The following is a 21,775-nucleotide window of genomic DNA, read 5'->3' as shown; positions in this document are numbered from 1 at the left end:
TTATTTTAAAAGTCCTAAGGGTCTAGCTTAAATTGTATCCTATCCATGAACCATCCCCAAAATATCCAGTACTTACAGAACCTCTCTTTTTGCTGAAGTCCTAATGAGCAAGTTAATATACTTGTCTTTTTTCACTTTCTGGCATTTAATCATTTTAATTCCTACTGTGAATACAGTCAATGCCCTGACAAAATGACATCAGATCTAAACTGTTACAACGCCTTGCAGTAGCAGAATTGTTAAGAGCTTGGGTTCTAGATTCCAGAGTCAAACGTCGGAATACAGACATTCAAATCCCAACTCTACCATTTATTAGCTATGTGAACTTGGGCAAGTTAATCTAATCTAATCTCTCTGTGCCTTACTTTCCTCATAGGTTAATACGGGAAAAATAAGCAGCTATCTTAAATAGTTATTTAAGGATTAATTAAGTTAACATGTAAAGCATTTAGAACTGGGTATGGTGCATAGTTAGTGCACAACAAGTATTAATTAAGCTGTTACCCATTTGAACTTGCTCCAGGCCTCCCTACATATTGTTGCTGTATCACTTTTAAATGGTGGTTCTGTTATGTCAGTGCCCTGTAGAGAACCTTCCATGGCCTTCCACAGTACATGGGTCCATGCCCTTAGCTTGGTAATCAAGACACTCCACAACCATCTCCTCAGCTTCAGCTACTCAGCATCTGCTTTACACAAAATAATAAGAAACAGACATATAAGGCAGACACCCTCTATTCCAGAGTCTCACAACTACTTATAAAAAAGAGATACAAACAAAAACGTCACACAGAATGGATGTTCACACATAGCTACTCTCCAGAAAACCTGTCCAATCCAACAAAATCAATTTCATCAGTGACTGGAAGATGTCAAACTCATTCAAAATTATCTGCTTTTGTCTGTTTTATTCTACTCTCATCTGCTCAAAACACAAAAACCACCCAAAAAAGACATCATTTCTTAAGGTGTACCTATCCACCCCTATTGTAAAGTCTAATTCAAACACCATCACCCTTGCCATTTAAACTTATTTAATACTACCTTACCTCAATCTTTTTTTTTAAGATTTTATTTATTTGAGAGAGTGAGAGAGAACATGCGCTGGGGGAGAGGCAGATGGAGAGGGAGAGGCAAAGTCCCTGCTGAGCATGAAGCCCGACACAGGGCTCGACGCAGGGCTCAATCCTATGACCTTGGGATCATGACCTGACCCGAAGGCAGACACTTCACAGATTAAGCCACCCAGGCGCACCTCTCAATCAACTGTTCCTAAGGTGTACAGTCACCCTCTGTATCCAAAATATAAGCTCCTAGAAAGAATAACAATTTCTAATCAGTTCTTGTTTTCTTCCCTCTCACCACTGGCCCCTCCACTAAAACAGATCATGATAGAACAGGTGCTCAAAAATATGCATTGAATTTAAGTAAAAAAAGTGAAACTGGAAGTAGAAAACTACTACCACTTATTACTAATTACTAAATAAACTATAGTGAGAGTGGAAATAGACTACTGTATCAACCATTAGACTATCACCTGTCCACAGAGACTCAAATCAAGTGGGACCATACAAATCAGAAGGAGGCAGTCCACTCACTACACCTTCTGTGTAACCATGGACAGATTTGCTTGTTCAGTGGTACCTTGGTCGAAAGAAGGATTAATAACCATTCTATTATATGCATCTAATTTGAAGAGCTTGACCTCCAAGGAGAAGTGAAGGATGATACACAGGGTCAGCATCCAAGCAGGGCAATAATGGACTGCTACACCCCTGAGTAGATGATTTGGGAAAGCGTATTAAATTCCACTTTATGGCAAACCTGTCACCCTCCAACCTCCAGGTTTTCAGTATCATAACACATTCCACAAACTTAGCATTAAAAAGTGTCACCTAGATTTCCATGTGCCTATATTTTACACATTTTCTACAATGAATATGTATTACTTGAATAATCAGAAAGTTTCAAGTGTTTATTACTTCTTCCAGCTTTTAATGGGTCTCCTATAATGGCCAGTGCGGAATGCAAAAATCACAAGGTAAAAGTCAACCAAAGGGTATATATTACTCCAATTTTCCACCTCCCAGGGAAAGTGCCAATTTGAACAAAGTTCTCAATTTCATATGCTTCAATTTAAAAGATTACTTCTACATATGCCATCACATGAGAGAAAAAACAATTATCATTACCTTCCTAGGACTCCACAGCACTACAGAAACTGCAAAGGGCTGCCTAGATGGTTCCCTCTTCCCCCCACCTCAAACACCTTCCTCCCTAAGTACTAAGCCCTTAATAAGGGCCACAAACAGGGTGCTAAGTAATTTACATGATTATCTCAATCCTCGAAACAATAGTAGGTACCACTATTATCCCCAGAAGAGAAAACTAAGGCTCAGAGATGAGATGTTTTGAAAAATAAAAACTTGCCTGAGGTGATGCTTATAGGAGGGGATTCTGGTATTGTATAAAGGAATTTGCTGGGAATATACAGTAGGCTCAGTGACTTATCCGTTATGAGACAATTATAGCAGAAATCCTCAAACTGGAAATTTCACACATAGAAAACAATAAGTGATATTTGGTCAAACTGTGGGTCTTCTTTGGAATCGTGTACCGCAGGATATCTGGCACATACTAGGCGCTCAATAAAAACCTGTCTGTCCAAACCTAAATTTTAAATGATTTTATGCCTAAAACAATTTGATCGCATGGCAGAATCTGACAGGTTATTTGTTTTAACTAGGTTAGGTTGTGCAATAATCAATAATTATATCTATACCTAAAGTAATGGCCTCATATCCTGTTTTTAGCTAAAGCAGGAAAAAAGTGAAAATGGTAGAAATAAGCTGTGTATCTTTGAAAGATAAGTTTTTCTAATTACAAATTCCACTCAAAATTTTAACACATCATCTCAATTTATACAATACTCACTATGGATCTAGCCTTAGCCATCTCAAAATAACCTATTGTGGGGGTTTCAGTACAGTCATAAAAAGCACTGTTCATGTAATCACTAATTTTTAAATAAGTAAAAGAAAAAAAATCTGAATCTCCTTTGAGTAATGTATCAAAGTAAAGCAGGTGCATTTGCAGATTATGTACTTTACACAAACCTATTATTTGATTAAGTTGGACCTTAGCTTAGACAAAAAGGTCAAAGCTGGTTAAGGCACTAGCAGTTAACTGATGTTTGAATCTGATAGCTGGAAAGATGAGTTCTATGAATACTCAGTTTAAATGATTATGGGTAATCTATGAAGTCTTTCAGACACCCAAACTTCAGTTTGGAAAAAAAGGGTCTGTTCCATAGGTAAATGAACATCTGGTGTTATACAGAAAAATTAACATATTTCTCAGTTCTCATCCTACACACGGAGTAGGGCATAGGTATTATGCAAGCGCAATCTTTTCCTCCTTTCTTTGAAAAATGATTTATATAATAATTCCTTAATTCTGTAGCAACAGAAGTATTGCTTTCTCTCTTTTTTCTGAGGCTCAGGTTTCTTTCATCTCAAAATACTACTACTGAAAACTTAACTTCTTTTAAAAAATACTTAATCATTTAACTCAAAAAGAGGGAGCAAAAAGTCAGGAGGTGAAGGCCAAGGTATTCCTATAGGTCTTACATAACTTACTCTAAGTTGGAACTGATTCAGTGTCTCAACTAAAACTTGAGATAAAAGCACAAAAATGAGTTCTTCAGTATATTCTCCACACACATGAAGTTTTAAAAACTGAAAGGGTCTTATTTAATTTTTTTCTTGTATTCTTAAAATATAAGTACCCACAAGCATAGTAAATTAGGGTGCCAACATAAAAATGCAAAAGGGTCACACTTAAAGAGCATTAAATTGATCCTATCACACTTAGGTAATGCAATATTTGATAGAATTGGATATAATTTCAGAAAGTAAATTAATTCCCTAACACTGATTTTTAAATATCACCTCTGTAACTATGCATTAAGTATTTTTAGTAACTTCTTGCAGGGAAGTTCAAAACGTGATTTTCAAAAGCAATACATGTATGTTCACCCAACTTGCAAACAAAACTGAAAATGTAAAGTTACAGTTGTTCATGCTTAATGAAATTGGCTTTGCAAATTGCAAATTACTCCTTCATGGGTAAATATGCATCAAATCTTTCAAAACTGTAAATTTACACAAACAACTGTCCTTACTAGAAAGACCTTGATCTGAACTCAACTAAAAGCTGTGTTAACTACATCTCACCACTGAGACACCTGAGCTCCAGTGTAATACTGGCGACAAATTCCCGGAATTGCTTTGGGAACTGCTGCTTGCTTATTCAAGCACTGAACCGCAAATTCACCTTTCTAAAAAGACGGGAAGCAAGAAGCCAAGTTTCACTATCTAGTTTTCCGAAATGAATTAGGGTTTGGGATTTCACTGGGAATGACCACATTATCAAGATGCCATCGCCCTCCCGAGGCATTTAGTTACAATACCTTCTCTGTTTTCCATTCAACCACCTCAACTAAACTTCCAATAGAACCAGACACACAAAAAGTCGGTTCCGTGGCCTTGCTGAAAGTCTCCTCTGGGTGCAAACGCTGGGATCCTGCATACATTATGCAAAAACGGCAAAGGGAAACGAAAAGTAAAGTTTGTTAGATAACGTGGTGACATTACCTTGCCTGTCTTGTGATCAAACCAGACGAGAGCATGGTTCCTTGACAGCACTTTGCAATCAAAGGTAGCATTATTCTGCGCCGGTCGACAGCGGGCCACGGAGCGGCCGATTTTAATGGGCTCGTCCAGGTAGACATGGCGCTCCTGAAATGGGTGCGAGTTCGGGCGGCAAGTGAAGATGGCCAAGGCTGACGGCATCGAGGACAGGCTGGGGGTGTCTCTCCTACCAAGGGATAAAGAGGAGTTCCACCGGATCCGGACTGCCCTTCACAAGCCTATAGCCCTATCCCCCCCAAAATTTTAAATTAGAACAAACTACGCATTGTCTAAGCATAACCAGTGAACATCAACAACTCTTCACTTGAATGGGAAGACAAGCCAGCGCAAGCCCCATCACCTCCTTTAAAACCCAGCAGCGCCCTAATCGCACAAAGTCCCCAACTGGCAGCTTTCAGTCCATCTTCTTCCCTGGGAAGAAAAGGCTCAAACATCGGATAGCTTCGGCCAAGAAAACTCCTGGAAGACAGTTTGGGGACTGGAGGTATCCAAGCAGATGAGTCACACACCAATTCTTGTGTTTTGTTTGGGATCGCGGCCGCTTTTCCCCCTCGGTGGCGGAAATGTTGCAGCACTGCAGCATGAAGGAAGGGTCGGTTCCGTGCGGCCAGGAAGGTCCTTTCGGGCCGAAGGAAGGTGTAGCCGAGCACCTCTGGGCAGCCACCGCCCCTCTTCGAAGGCCTCGAGAGTGGAAGGGCAGAGGCGTGGGGGGCGGCAAGGGGGTCTAGACCTCCAGCGGGACAGTCTGCATTGCTCCTGCTGCGCGGAGGCCGCCCGAGAGGTGGCACGGGGTCCCTGGCACGAGCCGAGACGGCGGTGGCTGGGGTCCTTGGCGCGAGGAGCGCGGACAGGCAGAGGCGCGGGCAGCGGCCGAGTCGGGACTCCCGGGCACCTGGCGGGCGTCCCCGCGCCCAGGGCGGAGATCCGGCTCGGCAGGCCGGTGCGGACGGAGCGAGGCGCAACCCCGGGGAGGCTCAGGGGTCTCGGCCCGCAGGAAGTTGGTCCCTGAACGCCTGGGCTCCTGGCTGCTGCTCAGCACACCGGCCGCCTTCTTTCAGGGTCGCCCCCGCGAGGGTCTCATCTCAGGGACAGCAGCCACAGCTCCCAGCGGACGAGGAGGTGGGGGAGGGAGGCTGGCCCGGAGATTGGGGGAGAGGCCTGGAGGCCCCGGGCTGGGTCCGCCGCAGCCTCCACCACTCGCGGCCGGTGGGACACGCTCAGGCTGTGCCCAACAAGGCAGGAAACTTTCCGACCTGGTGGGGAAAACATCAAAACAAACGGCCGTCAGGCGCCGGTGCCCGCCCGCCTCAGCCCGCACCCCCTTCAACCCGCCCCCCACCAGTCCCCGCGACTGGCCCAGACCTCAGCCGACCTCTCCGCGGACGAGCTGCGGGGATTTAGAGTCCGGACGCCACGACGGGTCCAGCCTCCCTCGCCGCTGCCGCCGCCTCAGCTTACCTTGCCAGCGCCGGCCGCCATAGTGACTCTGACTGAAACCTACCCGGTGCACCGCCACGGGAACGCGCACCCTTCAAGGGCCCTCCTACCCCCTCTCCCGCGCCGTAGTCCGGGATCGTCACGTGTTCGACGCCGTGGAGGCCATGATGGTCAAGGGCATAAAAGAGGGCAAACTAATTTTTAACGAGCTCCAGACGCCATGTTAGTTAAGGGCTGGAAGCTTCAAACCGTGGGACAATCTTTACGACCATTTTGGTTAAGGGCAAGAGAAAATTTGACCTGTTGAAGGTTTTCCAAACAAAACGTGCGGACTTCCTACGTTACCATCTTGGTAAGAAGACAACAACTTTTACTGAATTTTATTCACTATACTTCTCATTGAAAATACCAATGAAAGAGGAGAGCAGACCCATCCGAAGGAGATGTTCATTTGCAGTCATCTTAGCTGTGGGCAACACAGTCCCCTTACCGCCGCCTTAGTTGTGACCAACCAAATTCCCACAAGTCTCGGGATTTGTGCATCAAAAATGAGATCCATCCTCCCCCAGCTAAAGTCTTCTGTGAATCCTGCCCAGAGAAAAACTCTTAGTCCCCGCATTCCATTTCGAATGACCCCTCTTCTCATGGGACCTATCACGTCCCCCCAGGACTCCAATTCAGATTCTACCCCGGAAAGAGTGTGAGTTCAGAAAGTTTAAAATCACGTCCCTTCCAGAGAGAGGTCAAACAATTTTCAATATGAAAAAAAGAGGGGGCATTGTCCTCACTCATAATATTATGGTAGACGAGATGTCATTGGTCTATAGAGGGAAAGAATCCAAAATCTAAACGAAAATTTAAAGAAAATATAGTGGGAAGGAGTTTTATTCATTTAGAACCAATGATGGCTTCATTCTTCAAATTCCTTTGACAACAGGCTCTACCACTGTGTGACCTTGGGTTTTTCTAAAACTTTTCTAAACCCTTTCAAGTCTCCTTTTCTCATCTATAACTTGGAGATAATACATAACTCACTTATTGTTGTGGGAATTCATTTCAATACTTACATATAGGGTTTTGGCCCTGTCCTACCTGTCGTAAATTCTGTGCTGGGCCCTGGGGACACATAGGTGGACAAAACTCCATCCCTGCCCTCTGAAAGCAATACCTCGGTATTGTGGGATAGGGATGGGGGAAGGGCCAAAATAGACACAGATCATTTCACTTTGATGTAATGAGGACTAAGATGGAAGGAAGCACTGACTGCTAAAGATGTCAGGGACAGCCTTCTGGGGGAGGTAACTAACTGAACTGAAGGAAGGAGGGTAGGAAAACCACAATAAATGAGGTATTTACAGAATGGCTTCTTAAATTTCCAGGAAGAGAGAACAGTAAGAAAGGAAAAAAGCTATTTAAAACAGTGGACCAATGTGCCTGGCACATAATGGTGACAATAAATATTTGATGCATGAATGAAAATTACATACTGTTACTCACGGTTACAGGGTAAAGTAGAAATGGCACAGAGTGAGTCTGGAGGGAAGAATATGCATTAGATTATAAAGACCTTGTGTATTTGTGTACTTTTCTAGGACTCTTCACTAACTCAGCAAATATGTATTTAACTACTACCGTGTTCCAGATACTTTATTCGGGGGGGGGGGGGGGCGAAGATGTGTTGAAAGTTTTAATATAAGAGGATGAAAAGTTTTCATTTATGGTAACTTTTAGGCTTTATGTGGAATAAAGTAATACAGGTCCCTCCACAAATCCCTAATGAATTCTGTCAATGAATTCATAAGTTATTTGTGCGTACTTTCATTTGTTCATTCTATAAATAATTAATTGAATGCCAACTGGGAAACAGCTACTTTGAAAAGCCCTGCAACAATGGAAAAAAACCCCGACTCCCTCAACTGCTCACAATTTAGGTGATGACATAGTAAGATACTTGCTGTTGTGAGTATATCAAGAGTAATGGGAGCATGGCAGAGTAGTTGATTTTTTAAATTTTAATTCCAGTATAGTTAAGATACAGTGTTATATTAGTTTTAGGTGTACAATATAGTGATTCAATAATTCTATATGTTACTCAGTGCTCATCAAGATAAGTATATTCTTAATCTCTTTCACCTATCGTTCCCATCCCCCTTTGGTAACCATCAGTTTGTTCTCTATGGTTAAGATTCTGTTTTTTAGTTTGCCTCTTTTTCTTTTTTCTTTTATTTGTTTTATTAAATTCCACATATGAGTGAAATCATATGGTATTTGTCTTTTTCAGACTTATTTTGCTCAGCATTATACTCTCTAGATTCATCCATGTTGTTGCAAATGGCAAGATTTCATTCTTTTTATGGCTGAATGACATTCCATCGTGTGTGTGTATATATGTATATATACATACATATTCCACCTGTTCTTTATCCATTCATCAGCCAATGGACACCTCGGCTGCTTCCATAATATGGTTATTGTAAATAATGCTGCAATAAACGTAAGGGTGCATATATCCCTTTGAACTAGTGTTTTCATATTCTTTGGGTAAATACTATTGGTAGCTACTCAGTAGTAGGATTACTGGATTGTAGGGTAATTTTACTTTAATTTTTTGAGGAATACCCATTTTGTTTTCCACAGTGGCTGTACCAGTCTGCATTCGTATCAATAGGTACGAGGGTTCCTTTTTCTACTCGACCTCACCAACACTTGTTTCTTGTGTTTTTTATTTTAGCCATTCTGACAAGTATAAGGTGATATTTCATTGTGGTTTTGATTTGCATTTCCTTGATGATGAGTGATGTTGAGCATCTTTTCATGTCTGTTGGCCATCTGTATGTCTTCTTTGTAAAAATGTCTGTTCATGTCTTCTGCCTGTTTTTTAATTGGATTATTTGTTTTTGTGGGGTTGAATTGTATAAATTCTTTATATATTTTAAATACCAATTTTTTATCAGATATGTCCTTTGCAAATATCATCTCTCATTCAGTAGGTTGTCTTTTAGTTTTGTTGATTGTTTTCTTTGATGTGCAGAAGCTTTTTTTTATGTGGTCCCAATAGTTTATGTTTGCTTTTGTCTCCCTTGCCTCAGGAGACATATCTAGAGAAATATTGCTATGGCTGATGTTGGAGAAATTATTGCCTGCTCTTTCTTCTAGGATTTTTATGGGTTCAGGTCTCACATTTTAGGTTCTTAATCTATTTTTGAGGGTTTTTTTATGGTGTAAAAGAGTGGTCCAATTACATTCTTTTGCATGTGGCTGTCCAGTTTTCCCAGCAGCATTTGTTGAAGAGACTGTCTTTTTCCCATTGCATATTCTTGCCTCCTTTGTCGAAGATTAATTGACCATTTAACAGCTTGGAGTAGTTTAAACTGAGACTTGAAAAATGAGTAGGAGTAGGGCAGCTACTCTGGTAGTAGTGGGATAATGAGATTTTAGGCCAAGAAAACATCATAAACAAAGACCCAGAAACTTGAGAGAACAGGACTTTACCGGAATTACATGTAGGCCTATATTACTGAAGCATAAGTGGCAGGAATTGGTCAAGAAGAGGTACACAAAAGTGGGTTTCAATTGCTGAAGGACCTGAGGGCAAACAAAGGACTTCAGAACATTTTCATCTTTCTCCTAAGTTCAAGTAGAGTAATGAAAATCAAGGTTTCAGAATCAGACCTTGCATCACAGTTTACCAGCACTATAAACCATAAATTATTTAGCTTCTCTAAATCTGTTTTCTTATTTGAAAAAAAGTAGATAATACCTCACAGAGTTTTGGGATGCCTGGGTGGCTCAGTCGGTTAAGTGTCTGACTTCAGCTTGGGTCATGATCCCAGGGTCCTGGGATCACGTCCCACGTCAGGCTCCTTGCTCAGCAGAGAGACTGCTTCTCTCTCTGCCTCTGCCACTCCGCCTGCTTGTGCTTTCTCTCACTCTTTCTCTAATAAGTAAACAAAATCTTAAGAAAAAAAAAAAAAAACCTCACAGAGTTTTGTTAGGATTAGGTAAGATAATGCAGGACAAAGTGCCATCATTCCATGATGCCTAGAAAATAGTAGATATTCAGACAATGTTTTTTTTTTTTTATTCTTACTAATAGTAAGAAATCCCCTAGCCTTCCACATACAGTAAGGAGCAAGTTATATTATCCTAATTTGTATATGGAGAAACTTGTTCATAAATGTAGAAATAAAAAGTATCTCCTTTTGTTAAGTTCTACTACAGTATCTCTTAAAATTAATGTTAAACAAACAGAAAGAATAGGGTTTTTTTTTACCGTGAGAAAAGCTGGGATTGCTGTAACCTGGAAGGGTAAAGAATCCTACCAAGCTATGCAGGGTGTTAGAAATGCCAAAATGACATTGAAGGCATTCTTCACCCACTGGTATTCGGCAGGCACAGAAAAGTCTTAAATTAAGAAATCTCATACATGAGATATTTTGAATTCTAAGCCATGTGGGTGTTTGTCTCTCTGATTCTATATCCATACACCATTTTAATTAAATAAAAAATAGGTCATGTTTTGGGGTGCCTGGCTGGCTCAGTCAGTAGAGCATGCTACTCTTGATGTCAGGGTTGGGAGTTCAAGCCCCATGTAGGCATGGAACCCACATAAAAGCATATATATATGTTATATTTTGAGAAATTTGGAATGGTAGTATTTCCCAATGTTGTAGCTTTCTCTCCTTTTTGAAATTTTTACCTTCTTAATAGACTGATAACTATTACCACTGCTATGATCCATGATCCATGCTAGTTTTCAATCTTAGAAAAGCAATGACAGAATTGTAAAATCATTACCCTGGTACCATGAAAGACAGGCCATTATTAGCATTGCAGACGTGTAGGAGACAACTCTGTAAACTTACTTAATATACAAGCCCCCCAAGTGATAATGATCTAATTAGATTTTAACCAATGACACATGATATAATGAATTATGGAAAATTTGCATAACTGCTTAAACAGTATCTAGATTGCAAATATTGGTAGGCAAACTAATTAAAGAGGAGGCTTAGAGTAGCCAAAAGTTAAAATTAAGAGTATATAATATGTTGTTGGCGCACAATGGCTTATTAAAACTAAAGTTTCATCCTCTTTTCAATAAGGAAAACTCTCCTCATTAGGGAGATGCTAATGAATGGAAATACCCTGTCATTTCCCAGGTGCCCAGGGTGGAGTGGCCCAGACATTCCAGAGGTACTGCTCATCTGGTTTTGGTTTCCTGGTTCTTCAGGAAATAGAAGAAAAATAATTACCGAACAACAAATAAAGACATTTATTTTTCATTTAGCAATCTTTTCTGTGAATATAAATAGAGGGAATCAGATTAACTCTCAAAAGGATCATGGACAACTTATCCAGCTCCCTAATTTTGCAGCAAGGAACCTGAGGCTCAGAAAACGGACTTTTATTGAATGTGTATTTACCATGTGGTAAGGCATTTTCCTCATGAATTCTTTGTGTGATGGTAATCCCATTTTATAAATAAGGAAACTGAGGCTCAAAAAGATTAAATGACTGATCCTAAATGCTAAGTGTAAAGTACATGCTGGGTTTTTTTTTTCTTTTTAAAAATATCTTTACTGATTTTTTGGATCAACAAAACTAATACATATTCATTGCACATATTCAAATAAGCAATGTAAGGAAAATAAAAGTCCTTTCCAGCCTCATCACAAATCCTCAGTCTGGAGCCAACTACTGTTAACAGTTTGTTAACTATATCCTTCCAGATATTTTTCCAAGACACACAACACATGTTCCCCTCGTTTTTTTAGAGAGAGAAAGAGCAAGCAAGCGCACAAGTGGGGGTGGAGGGGCAGAGCGAGAGGGAGAGGGAGGATCCCAAGCAGGGCTCCACACCCAGCGTGGAGCCAGAGGTGAGCTTGATCTCACTAGCCTGAGATCATAACCCGAGATGAAATCAAGTTAGACATTTAACTGACTCAACCACCCAGGAGGCCCTGCATGCCCTTTTAAGAGTACCATATAATAGGGGTGAGATGGAGCCCCACATTGGTCTCCATGCTGGGCATGGAGCCTACTTAAGATTCTCTCTCTCCCTCTCCTTCTGCCCCTCCCCTGCTCACACTCTCTGTTTCTCTCTAGAAGAAATAAAATCTTTAAAAGAAAAAAAAGAAATGGGAACATAACACTAGGAGCCTTATTCCTAAAAGTGATAAATACTTTAAATCAAAAGTAAAAAGACTGTATGGTGGGGGGGTGGGGGGAAAGGAAGGGAAGAAATTATGTTTATTTTGTCAACCTTGTGTAAGTCCCCTTTTGATTACTTGAAGTGTTCTCTTGCTTTTTATTATCAATTTAAGAATGTTACTGGTGGGAGGGGGGTGCTTCGATGGTGCAGTTAATAAAGTGATGGACTCTTGGTTTCGGTTCAGGTCACGATCTCAGGGTGGTGAGATCGAGCCCTGAAATGGCCTCCAGACTCCAGAGAGTCTGCTTAAGACTCTCTCTCCCTCTCTTTCCCCCTCACCCTGCCCGCTTTCTCTCTCTCTAATATAAATAAATAATTTTTTTTTAAAGAGAATGTTATTTGGAATGCAGCAAATACTTAAGAATAAAAGGGATGGGTCAGAAAGCCACATAAGGCATTTTTTCTGACTTTTTATTGGTATATTTGGGTTTGTTTTTAAATAGCTTGGTTACCAATTAAAATATCAGAGATTGTTTATACGTGATGTTTTTGTTCATCTAGTGATTTTTTTAAAAAAATATTTTAAGTATATTCTTTATTCTGGGAAAACTAGGACTTTTGAATCATCGTTTTTAATATAATTATTTGTGTTTCCTTTTAATAAGTTTCATTAGAGCTTTTGTTTCAGACAAACACATTGTTCCTATTACTGTACAACGCTGTCACAGATAATGATGAACAGCATCTTACCAAATGGCTATAATTTGGGGAACTGATAGATTCCTCAGAGATCTTTGGTCTTAAGCAGCCCTAAGAACACTGTTTGAAATGGAGTGAAGAGACCCCTGCGGCAAGATGAGTCTAGAGTGTCTGCTCCTCCTCCACCGTCATTCCCACCAAGCATGCCCAAGACTTGGTGGGGAGACCATTTGTGGAGTCTGTTGAGCTTTGTGCAGGGCCAATTGCATGGGTGTGTGTCCTTACACAGGGACTGCACTTAGAAGGACTCTGCGGTCTTGAAATTCTTAATACTTTTTTCTTTTTTTTTTAAACAAAGGGGACCCTCATTTTCATTTTGCACTAGGCCCTTCCAACTATGGAGCTGGTCCTGCCCCCAGTCTCCTCTGTACAAGTCTAGCATGTTGACTAGCACAACACATGAAATGCCATAGGAGAAATTAGTGAAGAGGCATCCCAATAGACATGAGACCTTTTTAGGTGAAACCAGACAGGTCCATCTCCCCATTTCCTAAGACCTAACTTTATAACTTGGTATCAGTGTGAAGCTGGCTGCAGAAGAAAACTTGCCTTGATTTTGTAACTTATCTTCTCACTCTAGATTAGATTCTGAAGTTACTCTTGGAAATGATAATGAGAATAATATAGAATCAATATAGAATCTCTGCCCATTAAAATTTTGCATTTTATTATAACTTTTTATTATAGTTTCAAATGTACAGGAAAATTGAAATAAAATTACAACGAACACACATATAATCCCTCCTTGATTCAAAGTTGTTACCAGTTAGCCATCTTTGCCTCATCTATTTATGTGTTTTTCTGAACTTTTTGACGAGTTGCAGACACCAACATACTTTACTCCAAAATAGATCAGCATGCATTTCCTCACAATAAAGACATTCTCCTAAATAATCACAATATATGAGGTTGGGGTTTTTTTTAATTATCTTAATTTTAACATAGACAACTCAGAAAACAGATAAGCATGAAGAAAAACTACCCATAATTCCAGTGCCCAGAGATAACCACCATAAGCAGTTTGGTGCTATCCAGAAAAATGGCATCATCTTGTACCCATTGCTTTGTCCACGCAGAATGTAGCACCTCTACTTTTTTTGCCCTTAACAAGAACATTTTTCATGTTTCCTGTGGTAGGCAGTACAATGGTCCTTCAAAGATATCCATGTCCTAATTCCCAGAACTTATGAGTATGTTCAGTACATGGCATAGGAGACTTTGCAGGTATGATTAAGGGTACAGAACTTGAGCTGGGGAGATTATTCTGGATTATCTGGGTGGATCTACTTTTAATCACATGAGTCCTTAAAGTAGAAGAGGGAGGCAGAGAGTAGGTCAGAGAGATGTGACATGAGGACTCACCTTCTTGCTGGCTTTGAAGATGGAGGAAGGAGAGCCATGAAGCAAGGAATGAAGGAAGCCTCAAAAAGCTGGAAAAAGGCAAAGAAACTGATACTCTCCTAGAGCTTCCAGAAGGGAACTCAGTTCTGCCAACACTGCAATTTTAGCCTAGTGAGACCTAGTTGGAATTCTGACCTACAGAATTTTAAGATAATAAATTTGTGTTGTTTTAAGCCACTGAAAGTGTGGTAATTCATTGTAGCAGCAGTGGAAGATGAATACATCTCCCCATTTGTATGTGCCTTTGAAATAATAATCTTTTATTCTTGAGGACATTTTTGTTTGAGTGATTTTCCTCTTCCATTTGGCTTTGAAAATGATAATGATTAATGCAATGGAAAAATAAAGGCGGAACCCCTTGGTTTTGCTCTGAGGACACCTAGATCTCCTATGGTGTTTCTGATCAGGGCTGGGCTGGTACATTTACAGACGAATGTAATAGGGGGAGGAATTGCTCTATAGTCCTTTTAAGAAATTCATTTGGAGGGGTACCTGGCTGGCTCAGTTGGTAGAGCACGGGACTCTTGATCTCAGGCTTGTGAATTTGAACCCCATGATGGGTGCAGAGTTTACATTTAAAAAAAATGTTACTTGGAATTATGGGAACTACTTGTTTTGAGGAAAACAGTTTACTCTTAATCTCTTTCATGGATCCTTGTACTTGCCTTCCATAGCACTTGTAACAATTTGTAATGGGGTATGAGTATAACATCCTCATTAATGTTTGCTTTCCCTCTGGACTGTAAGCATTTTCAGAATAAGGAGTCTGTCTGGTTTTGCTTTCTGTTGTTTTTTTAGCACCTAGCACAGTGCCTGGCACATAGGAAGCACAAACATATTTGTGAAATGCTCAGATCTTTGGCTATGAAATATCTGGTTCTGGAGTGGCTAGTGTGAAGCTAAACTGCTCTGCATAATAGTATTTAAAATAATGTTAAATTATGTATAACATTAAAATAACTTTTTTTTTAAGGAAAAAAAGCCAAGTTTCAGCATGAGCTTGGGAACCTCTTTGCCAATGATTATGCTTTTATGGAGATTTCTTTCCTGGATACAGATTCAGACTGCACTGTCTGAATGTCATTCTGGAGACATCGGCGTGTTCTTGTGTATGTGTGAATTCCTTCTAAAAGTCCTCTCAGGAGGTCAGGAATAGATTGTCAGGAAAGACGAAGAGTGGTGTCTTCACTTCCGCCTGGCAGCAGGCCCTAGAGTCCATCAGGCAGGGAGCCCACCCTGGGCTACTGCGCTCAAGTCAGACTGTATTTCACCACGCTGAACACCCAGATGGAGCAGTCTGGGGGCAGTGGAGTTAAAATAACTGCTGACTAAGTGGGGCCCCCTTGCTAGAGACATTTCTAAGAGGCACAACGAACAGAAAGGTTGCTCTGTTTTTCCAGGAACAGTCGCTTCCGCGGGTGTGAAAGTGGAGCGTCATTAGTGAGACCGAGCAGCAGTGTGATGAGCCTGGAAAGTACTTCCACGCTAAGCTTTGAGGAAGGAAGGGTGTACCCGGGCACCACTTTTTTTTACACAACCTAAGTCACAGTTCTGTTTGGGCAAGTGTTTCTGAGAGCAACGTGGTTTTTTTGTTGTTCTTGTTGTTTTTTGTTTTTCCTTGTCAGCTGTTACTGGTTAGGCAAGCAACAGAAACTAACCCTGGCCAAGCTAAGCCTATAGAAATTATTAGAAAGACACGGGGGAAGCTCAGAGAATGGAACTAAATGCTGAAGAAGCAAATCTCAGGAAGGATGGGAAGCAAAACCAATGAGCAACGAGAGCCAATAAGCAGCCTGTCTTTAGGAGGCCTCTTCAGCACCAACTTCAGGAGAAATCAACTCACCCTTTTTCAGTCCTTGAATCCCTCTCTTTGAGATTCAGATGCCACAGAGATCACTGATCCAGGTTGGGTTACATGCCCATTTCATGGCCAGTAGGAAGCACCACCCCACTAACTCTGTATCCAGTAAAGGAGGGATGGTTTTCCAAAGCTGTTGTCAGGAGAAGGGGAAGGATTGCTGGGCAGGCAAAAGGTCTTGATGTCCACTTATCAGTTTACTCACTGAGTGTGCTTCAGGAAAATTAGTCTTCTCTTTGAGCCCCTTAGCAAAGAGGTTTAGCTGCCTATGGAATCCACGTGAATAACCTCCTATGTGACCTTAGACAAATCATAAACCCTCTCTCAGCTATACTTTCCTCATTTATAAAATTTATTGAACAGTTTGGACCAGATGATTCTTAATGGCTTGTAAAGTGGAAAGAGCCAGAAGAGAGGCTGTCATCCCAGATACTGGCAATGTGACCTTGGCTGACTCATTTGCCGATTCTGGGTTTCCCTGTGTAAAATAAAGCAGACCCCTTTTTGTTCCTTCTAGCTCTTAGATGGGAGTAGCCAGGTCAGTCTTTCTCCCACAAAATCAGGGGGATATCCTTGTTTTCAGGACACACACTGAAGTAGTAAGGGGTAAAGGAGCAGTATGTATGCAACTTACTCTTAAATAATTCAGAAAAAGCCGTGTGTGTGTGTGTGTGTGTGTGTGTGTGTAAAAAGAGGAGAATGTGGCCAAACTTTTTAAAAGTAATGGATTTGAAGGGCGCCTGGGTGGCTCAGGTCTGCCTTCGGCTCAGGTCATGATCCCAGGGTCCTGGGACAGAGCCCCCCATCTGGCTCCCTGCATATCAGGGAGTCTGCTTCTCCCTCTCCCTCTGCCTCTCCTCTGTTCATGCTCTCTCTTGCACTCTCTCAAATAAATTTTAAAAATCTTTTTAAAAAGTAATGAATTTGAATAAAGTGGGAGTTCTTTGTGCTATTCTTAAAACTTTTCTCTAACTGTAATTATTTCAAAATGAAGTTAAAAAAAAAAGTCAATGGGAAGGGGAAAAGGAAATCTGCTCCTCACTTGCATGTCCAAAGGCCTTTTGATGAATTATTTGTGTGACAAATGAATATTTGTATGTCCATATTGCTAGATCCAAACTTCCTAGGGGAAGTTGTTAGTGCCAAGGCATGGATTCTACAGTGAGTCCCCACTGTCAGTAGGACAAAGCTCCATTGTGGACCTGGAAGACACTGGGTAAGGCTTATCTATTTACTCATCCTGAGGAGTCTAAGTGGGTGGAGATTTCCTGTTGCCTTTTATGCTTTTCTGTTGTTTTAACAGTTGTTTGGGGGAACATATTTCAGACACAGCATATCTTTAATGCTTTGTTCTTTTAAGACTCATCTATAACCCAACAAATGTCTCTACCAAGTACTTACCAATTTGATTTGAAGCCAAATATTACTACCTCCACACAGTCATTTCTTTCTTTAATTTTTTAAAAATTTTATTTTAAGTAATCTCCATGCCCAGCATGGGGCTTGAACTCACGACCATGAGACCAAGAGTCCCATGCTTTACCGACTGAGCCAGCCAGGCACCCCCCCATACAGTCATTTCTTATTCCAAAATGATTTCAGTATCTAGAGGGGTATTCATTGCAGGATTATATTAGCAACATGTTGGGAACAACCTAGTGGTCCATTAGAGTACTGGTGAAATACATTCATGCAATGAAAAATTACGTTGATGGTAAAAAAGAATGAAGCACTCCCTAAAGTGGTTATAGAACAATCTTCAAGTTAAAAATAAATGAAGCAATTCTATATGAATGAATATGGAACAATCCCCAAGGTATAATTTTAAAAGCAACATGTAAAATCATGTGTGTGTATAATACTATTGTATTAAAAACCTGCTTGAATGAGTAAGTGATGAGTGGACAATTAATGTTTTTGCCTGCTCAGCATATTCCTGTATATACATATGGAGAGCATTTCCTGGGAAGATATACAGGAAATTAGTAACAACAGTAACCTCTGAAGAGAGGAGAAATGGGTGAAGGTATGGAACTGGGGGATAAGAATGGGGGAGAGACTGGCTTTTCACTTAACATCTTTTGAGTTTGGTACCAAATTTCATATAGGAGTCATTGGCCCTTTAAGAGTAAATCTTTAGGGCCCATTCTTATCATACAGGCTTAAGTGAAGATAAATCACTGTAGCCAAGGAATTTGTGCTATTAGGGTGTGAGTATTCTGAATACTGAGTTCATGGCGTCTCCTCTTTTTGCTCCCGCAAAAGCTAGCCTTATCTTTGCATGTAGTAGTCACTCAATAATCTTTTTATTTTTTTTAAGTTTATTTATTTATTTTTTTAGTAATCTCTACGCCCAACGTGGGGCTTGAACTCATAACCCCGAGATCGAGAGCCACATGCTCCTCCGCCTGAGCCAACCAGGCACCCCAGTAATCTTTTTTATTGAACTGTGTTCAACTGGGTTGATTTGCAGTGCTTTTAGGGGCACTTCTTTATACATTCTTACTTGCCGGTTTAAATCTAGGTGTATTAGCCCTTCACGTGTTTTTCTCTTCTATCGTAAAGGGAAAAAGATAAAACATTCATTTTGTATTCTTAAGAATTTAAAGATTAGCCAGTCAGTGGATATAAATTTCTGCCTCCTTTCTGGAGGGCATTTTGGTATCATAAACCAGCATGTAAAACATGTCAGGTTGTAACCCCAGTAATCCCATCCTTAGCAATTTATCCTAAAGAAATAATTACACAGTTCAGAAGAAGATGTATGCGGAAGGATATTCACTGCAGTGTTGCTGATAGCATTGAAAATTCGAAACAATCGTAACTGTTCATGGGTAGATAAGTGGTTAATTAAGTAATGTTGTGTCCATCTGGGCTGCCCCTTAAAAATGATGATTCCGCTCTATATTTCTTGATGAGGGAAGATACCTATAGCATATTGTTAAGTGATAGAAACAGACTGTCCATATGTATGATCCCATTTTTTATCAAATTTCATACATATACCATTTCACGATATTTATATGTAAATGGATGCCTGGGAGAAATTCTATCAAAATACTAAACATGTTTATCCCTCTGTGATGAGTGATTTTTAATTTCTCTCTGTATTTTTTCATATTATTTACATTTCTTCTGGAGTACATGTTGTATCACTTTTACCAGAAACTGAAACTATTAAAAACAAAAAGCTCTCAAGTGATTTCCCTAGTTTTACTCTTTGATTCAATAAATATTTGTTGAGTACACCAGAGTATCCTAGACTTATCTTTCCTATTTTACAGCTTGCAGAATTTTCTATGTGCCCATGTGAGAAGTTATTGAAGTTAAATAGTTACTAAATGTAGCCTTAAGTTTTAAAAACTTAAGCATCAGGAAAAAATCAGAATAATAGTTGTCTCTGGGAGAGGATGGGATGGAGATTGATCGGGAAGGGGAATGAAGGAACACGTTAGGGTGATGGTATGTTCTGGAGGTTTGGGTTACAGAGATAATATGTATTTGTCAAAACTCAGCAAATTCACTCTTAAGATTTGTGCATTCCTACTAACATTGAGGGGAAAAAAAGATTTGTGCATTCCTCTGTCAATTTTACAACAAAATAAAAATAATAAATTGGATTTCAGTTAGTAATATTGATGTCTGCAATTTACTTTGAAATGAATCAAAAACAAGATAGATTAATAGATGGTTTGAAGAATGGGTAGATGGATAGATACCTAATAACATAACTATAATAAAACATTAGTTGTAGAATCTAGGTGGGGTGTATACATGTGTTCATAATAAAATTCTTATAATTTTGCTGTTTGAAATTATTCAAAATAAAATGTTGAGAAAAGTGTAAGCACCAATCATCTATTAATATGCTGAATAAGTATATATTTTATTGGGTTCTAGAAGTCGCCCCCAAGAAAAACTCAACCTTTTCGGATAGATAAGCTATATAAACACATATATGTATATATGACGTAATTAGTGACAGGGCTATCTTCATGAGTGCATTCACTGTATAGTCACCCTGGGCCCCACACTTAGTTTAATGCTGTGCTATTGCTGTATTGAAATTCTTAACGATTTTTTAACACGGGGCCCTGCATTTTCATTTGCACTGGCCCCTACAAATTATGTACCTAGTCTTGAATAATGAAGAATAATAATGTCACTAGCACATATTATCTTCTCCCTATGTCAAGCACTATGTTAATCACTTTACATACATTATCTCATTGAATCCTCAAAAAAGGACTCAAGAGGTAGGTACTATTAATATCCCCATTTTACAGATGAACATACTGAGGCTCAAAGAAATTAAGTTATTTGCTCAAGTTCACAGATTTATTGTACCCTCACTATACATAGTAGTGCAGTACACATGGTAGATATTCAATAAATATTTATTGGATAATAATTATAATAATGGTTTCCATTTATTGAGCCTAGAATGCTCTTACTGAAACATGAGATGATCTTCCCTAATCCACACTCCCCGCCTTTGGCATTACTACCTCAAGGCCATATTCCCTGACACCCTAATTTAGGTCAGGTCTCCATTTATGATACCCTAGGCTTCTTCTTTATAGCATTCATCACACATGTAATTAGGTAGTTCTTTGTGTAATGCCTCTTCCCTCCTGGACTGGAGTCTAAGTGAAGACAGTGGCTCACTTTCATCTCACCACTCTATTCCCAGCACCCAGTGCTGTGCCTGGAACACAGCCTGGCTGCCTGCCAAGGTTTGATTACATATATTTTTTTTTTATTGATTATATATATTCTTATTTAATCTTCAACCCTGTAAGTTATAGATTGTTACCATCATTTTACAGGCGAAGAAACCAAGGCTCAGAAAAGTTAAGTCTGAAGTGACCGCACCACGGGGGAAGCATCATGACCGTGATGTGGTCCTACATTTGCCCTAATCCAAAATCTCTCATCATTTCACTGAAGCCCACTGTTTCCACATGGCAATCTGCTTGACATTATTTTCTGTCTCTAGGCACCACTTATTCCCTTAGTATCTCTTTCAGTTCCTATTTTTGTTGTCTGACCTCCAGGCTCTCTAATGAAGAGGAGGCACGCTTTCCAAGAAGTAATTACAGCAGGTGACATAACCAGGCTGGCTGTAGCCGGGGTTTTATTTTTTAACCTTGATGAGTAAAGCAGCTGGAAACACTACCCTCTACAAGCAAAAGATCCAGTTTCCCTTTGGTATGACTCTTCTTTAGTCCTGGGAAACACCTTGAAGTGATCTCTTGGGCTATGTAAAAGCAACCACCCAGGCCTAGTTCTTGGGGAAGGCCCAGAATAATTAAGGGGAAGCACACGTAGATGCTTTGAGCATAAGACATGTCTTGGTGGTTCTGTGCCACTGCAGATTATGATTTCTGTAAGTGTGAGTGCAGACTGTCCTACACTTGTGCCTCACTGAGTATCTTTGCAGTGTTGAGAGAA

The 21,775-nt window shown here is 40.1% G+C and overlaps 1 protein-coding gene and 1 pseudogene across 50 annotated transcripts in view; both read right to left on the bottom strand.

The window, feature by feature from the left end:
* The window catches only part of LOC113256583 (pyruvate dehydrogenase E1 component subunit alpha, somatic form, mitochondrial-like), a 37,850-nt pseudogene extending 33,256 nt beyond the window's left edge, over window positions 1-4,594 (bottom strand).
* Window positions 1-4,870, bottom strand: part of SLMAP (sarcolemma associated protein) — a 142,174-nt gene extending 137,304 nt beyond the window's left edge. For all 50 annotated transcript variants that reach the window (XM_048226528.2, XM_044384946.3, XM_048226535.2 and 47 more), the window contains exon 1: window positions 4,656-4,870. In XM_048226528.2, the coding sequence (XP_048082485.1) occupies window positions 4,656-4,853 (198 nt within the window). In that variant the 5' untranslated portion in view covers window positions 4,854-4,870. The remainder of the gene's footprint in view (window positions 1-4,655) is intronic.
* Between the last annotated feature and the right edge of the window lie 16,905 nt (window positions 4,871-21,775).

Source organism: Ursus arctos, unplaced genomic scaffold (assembly GCF_023065955.2).
Source record: "Ursus arctos isolate Adak ecotype North America unplaced genomic scaffold, UrsArc2.0 scaffold_14, whole genome shotgun sequence".
NCBI classification, from domain to species: domain Eukaryota; kingdom Metazoa; phylum Chordata; class Mammalia; order Carnivora; family Ursidae; genus Ursus; species Ursus arctos.
This window is presented reverse-complemented; position numbering and strand designations above follow the sequence as displayed.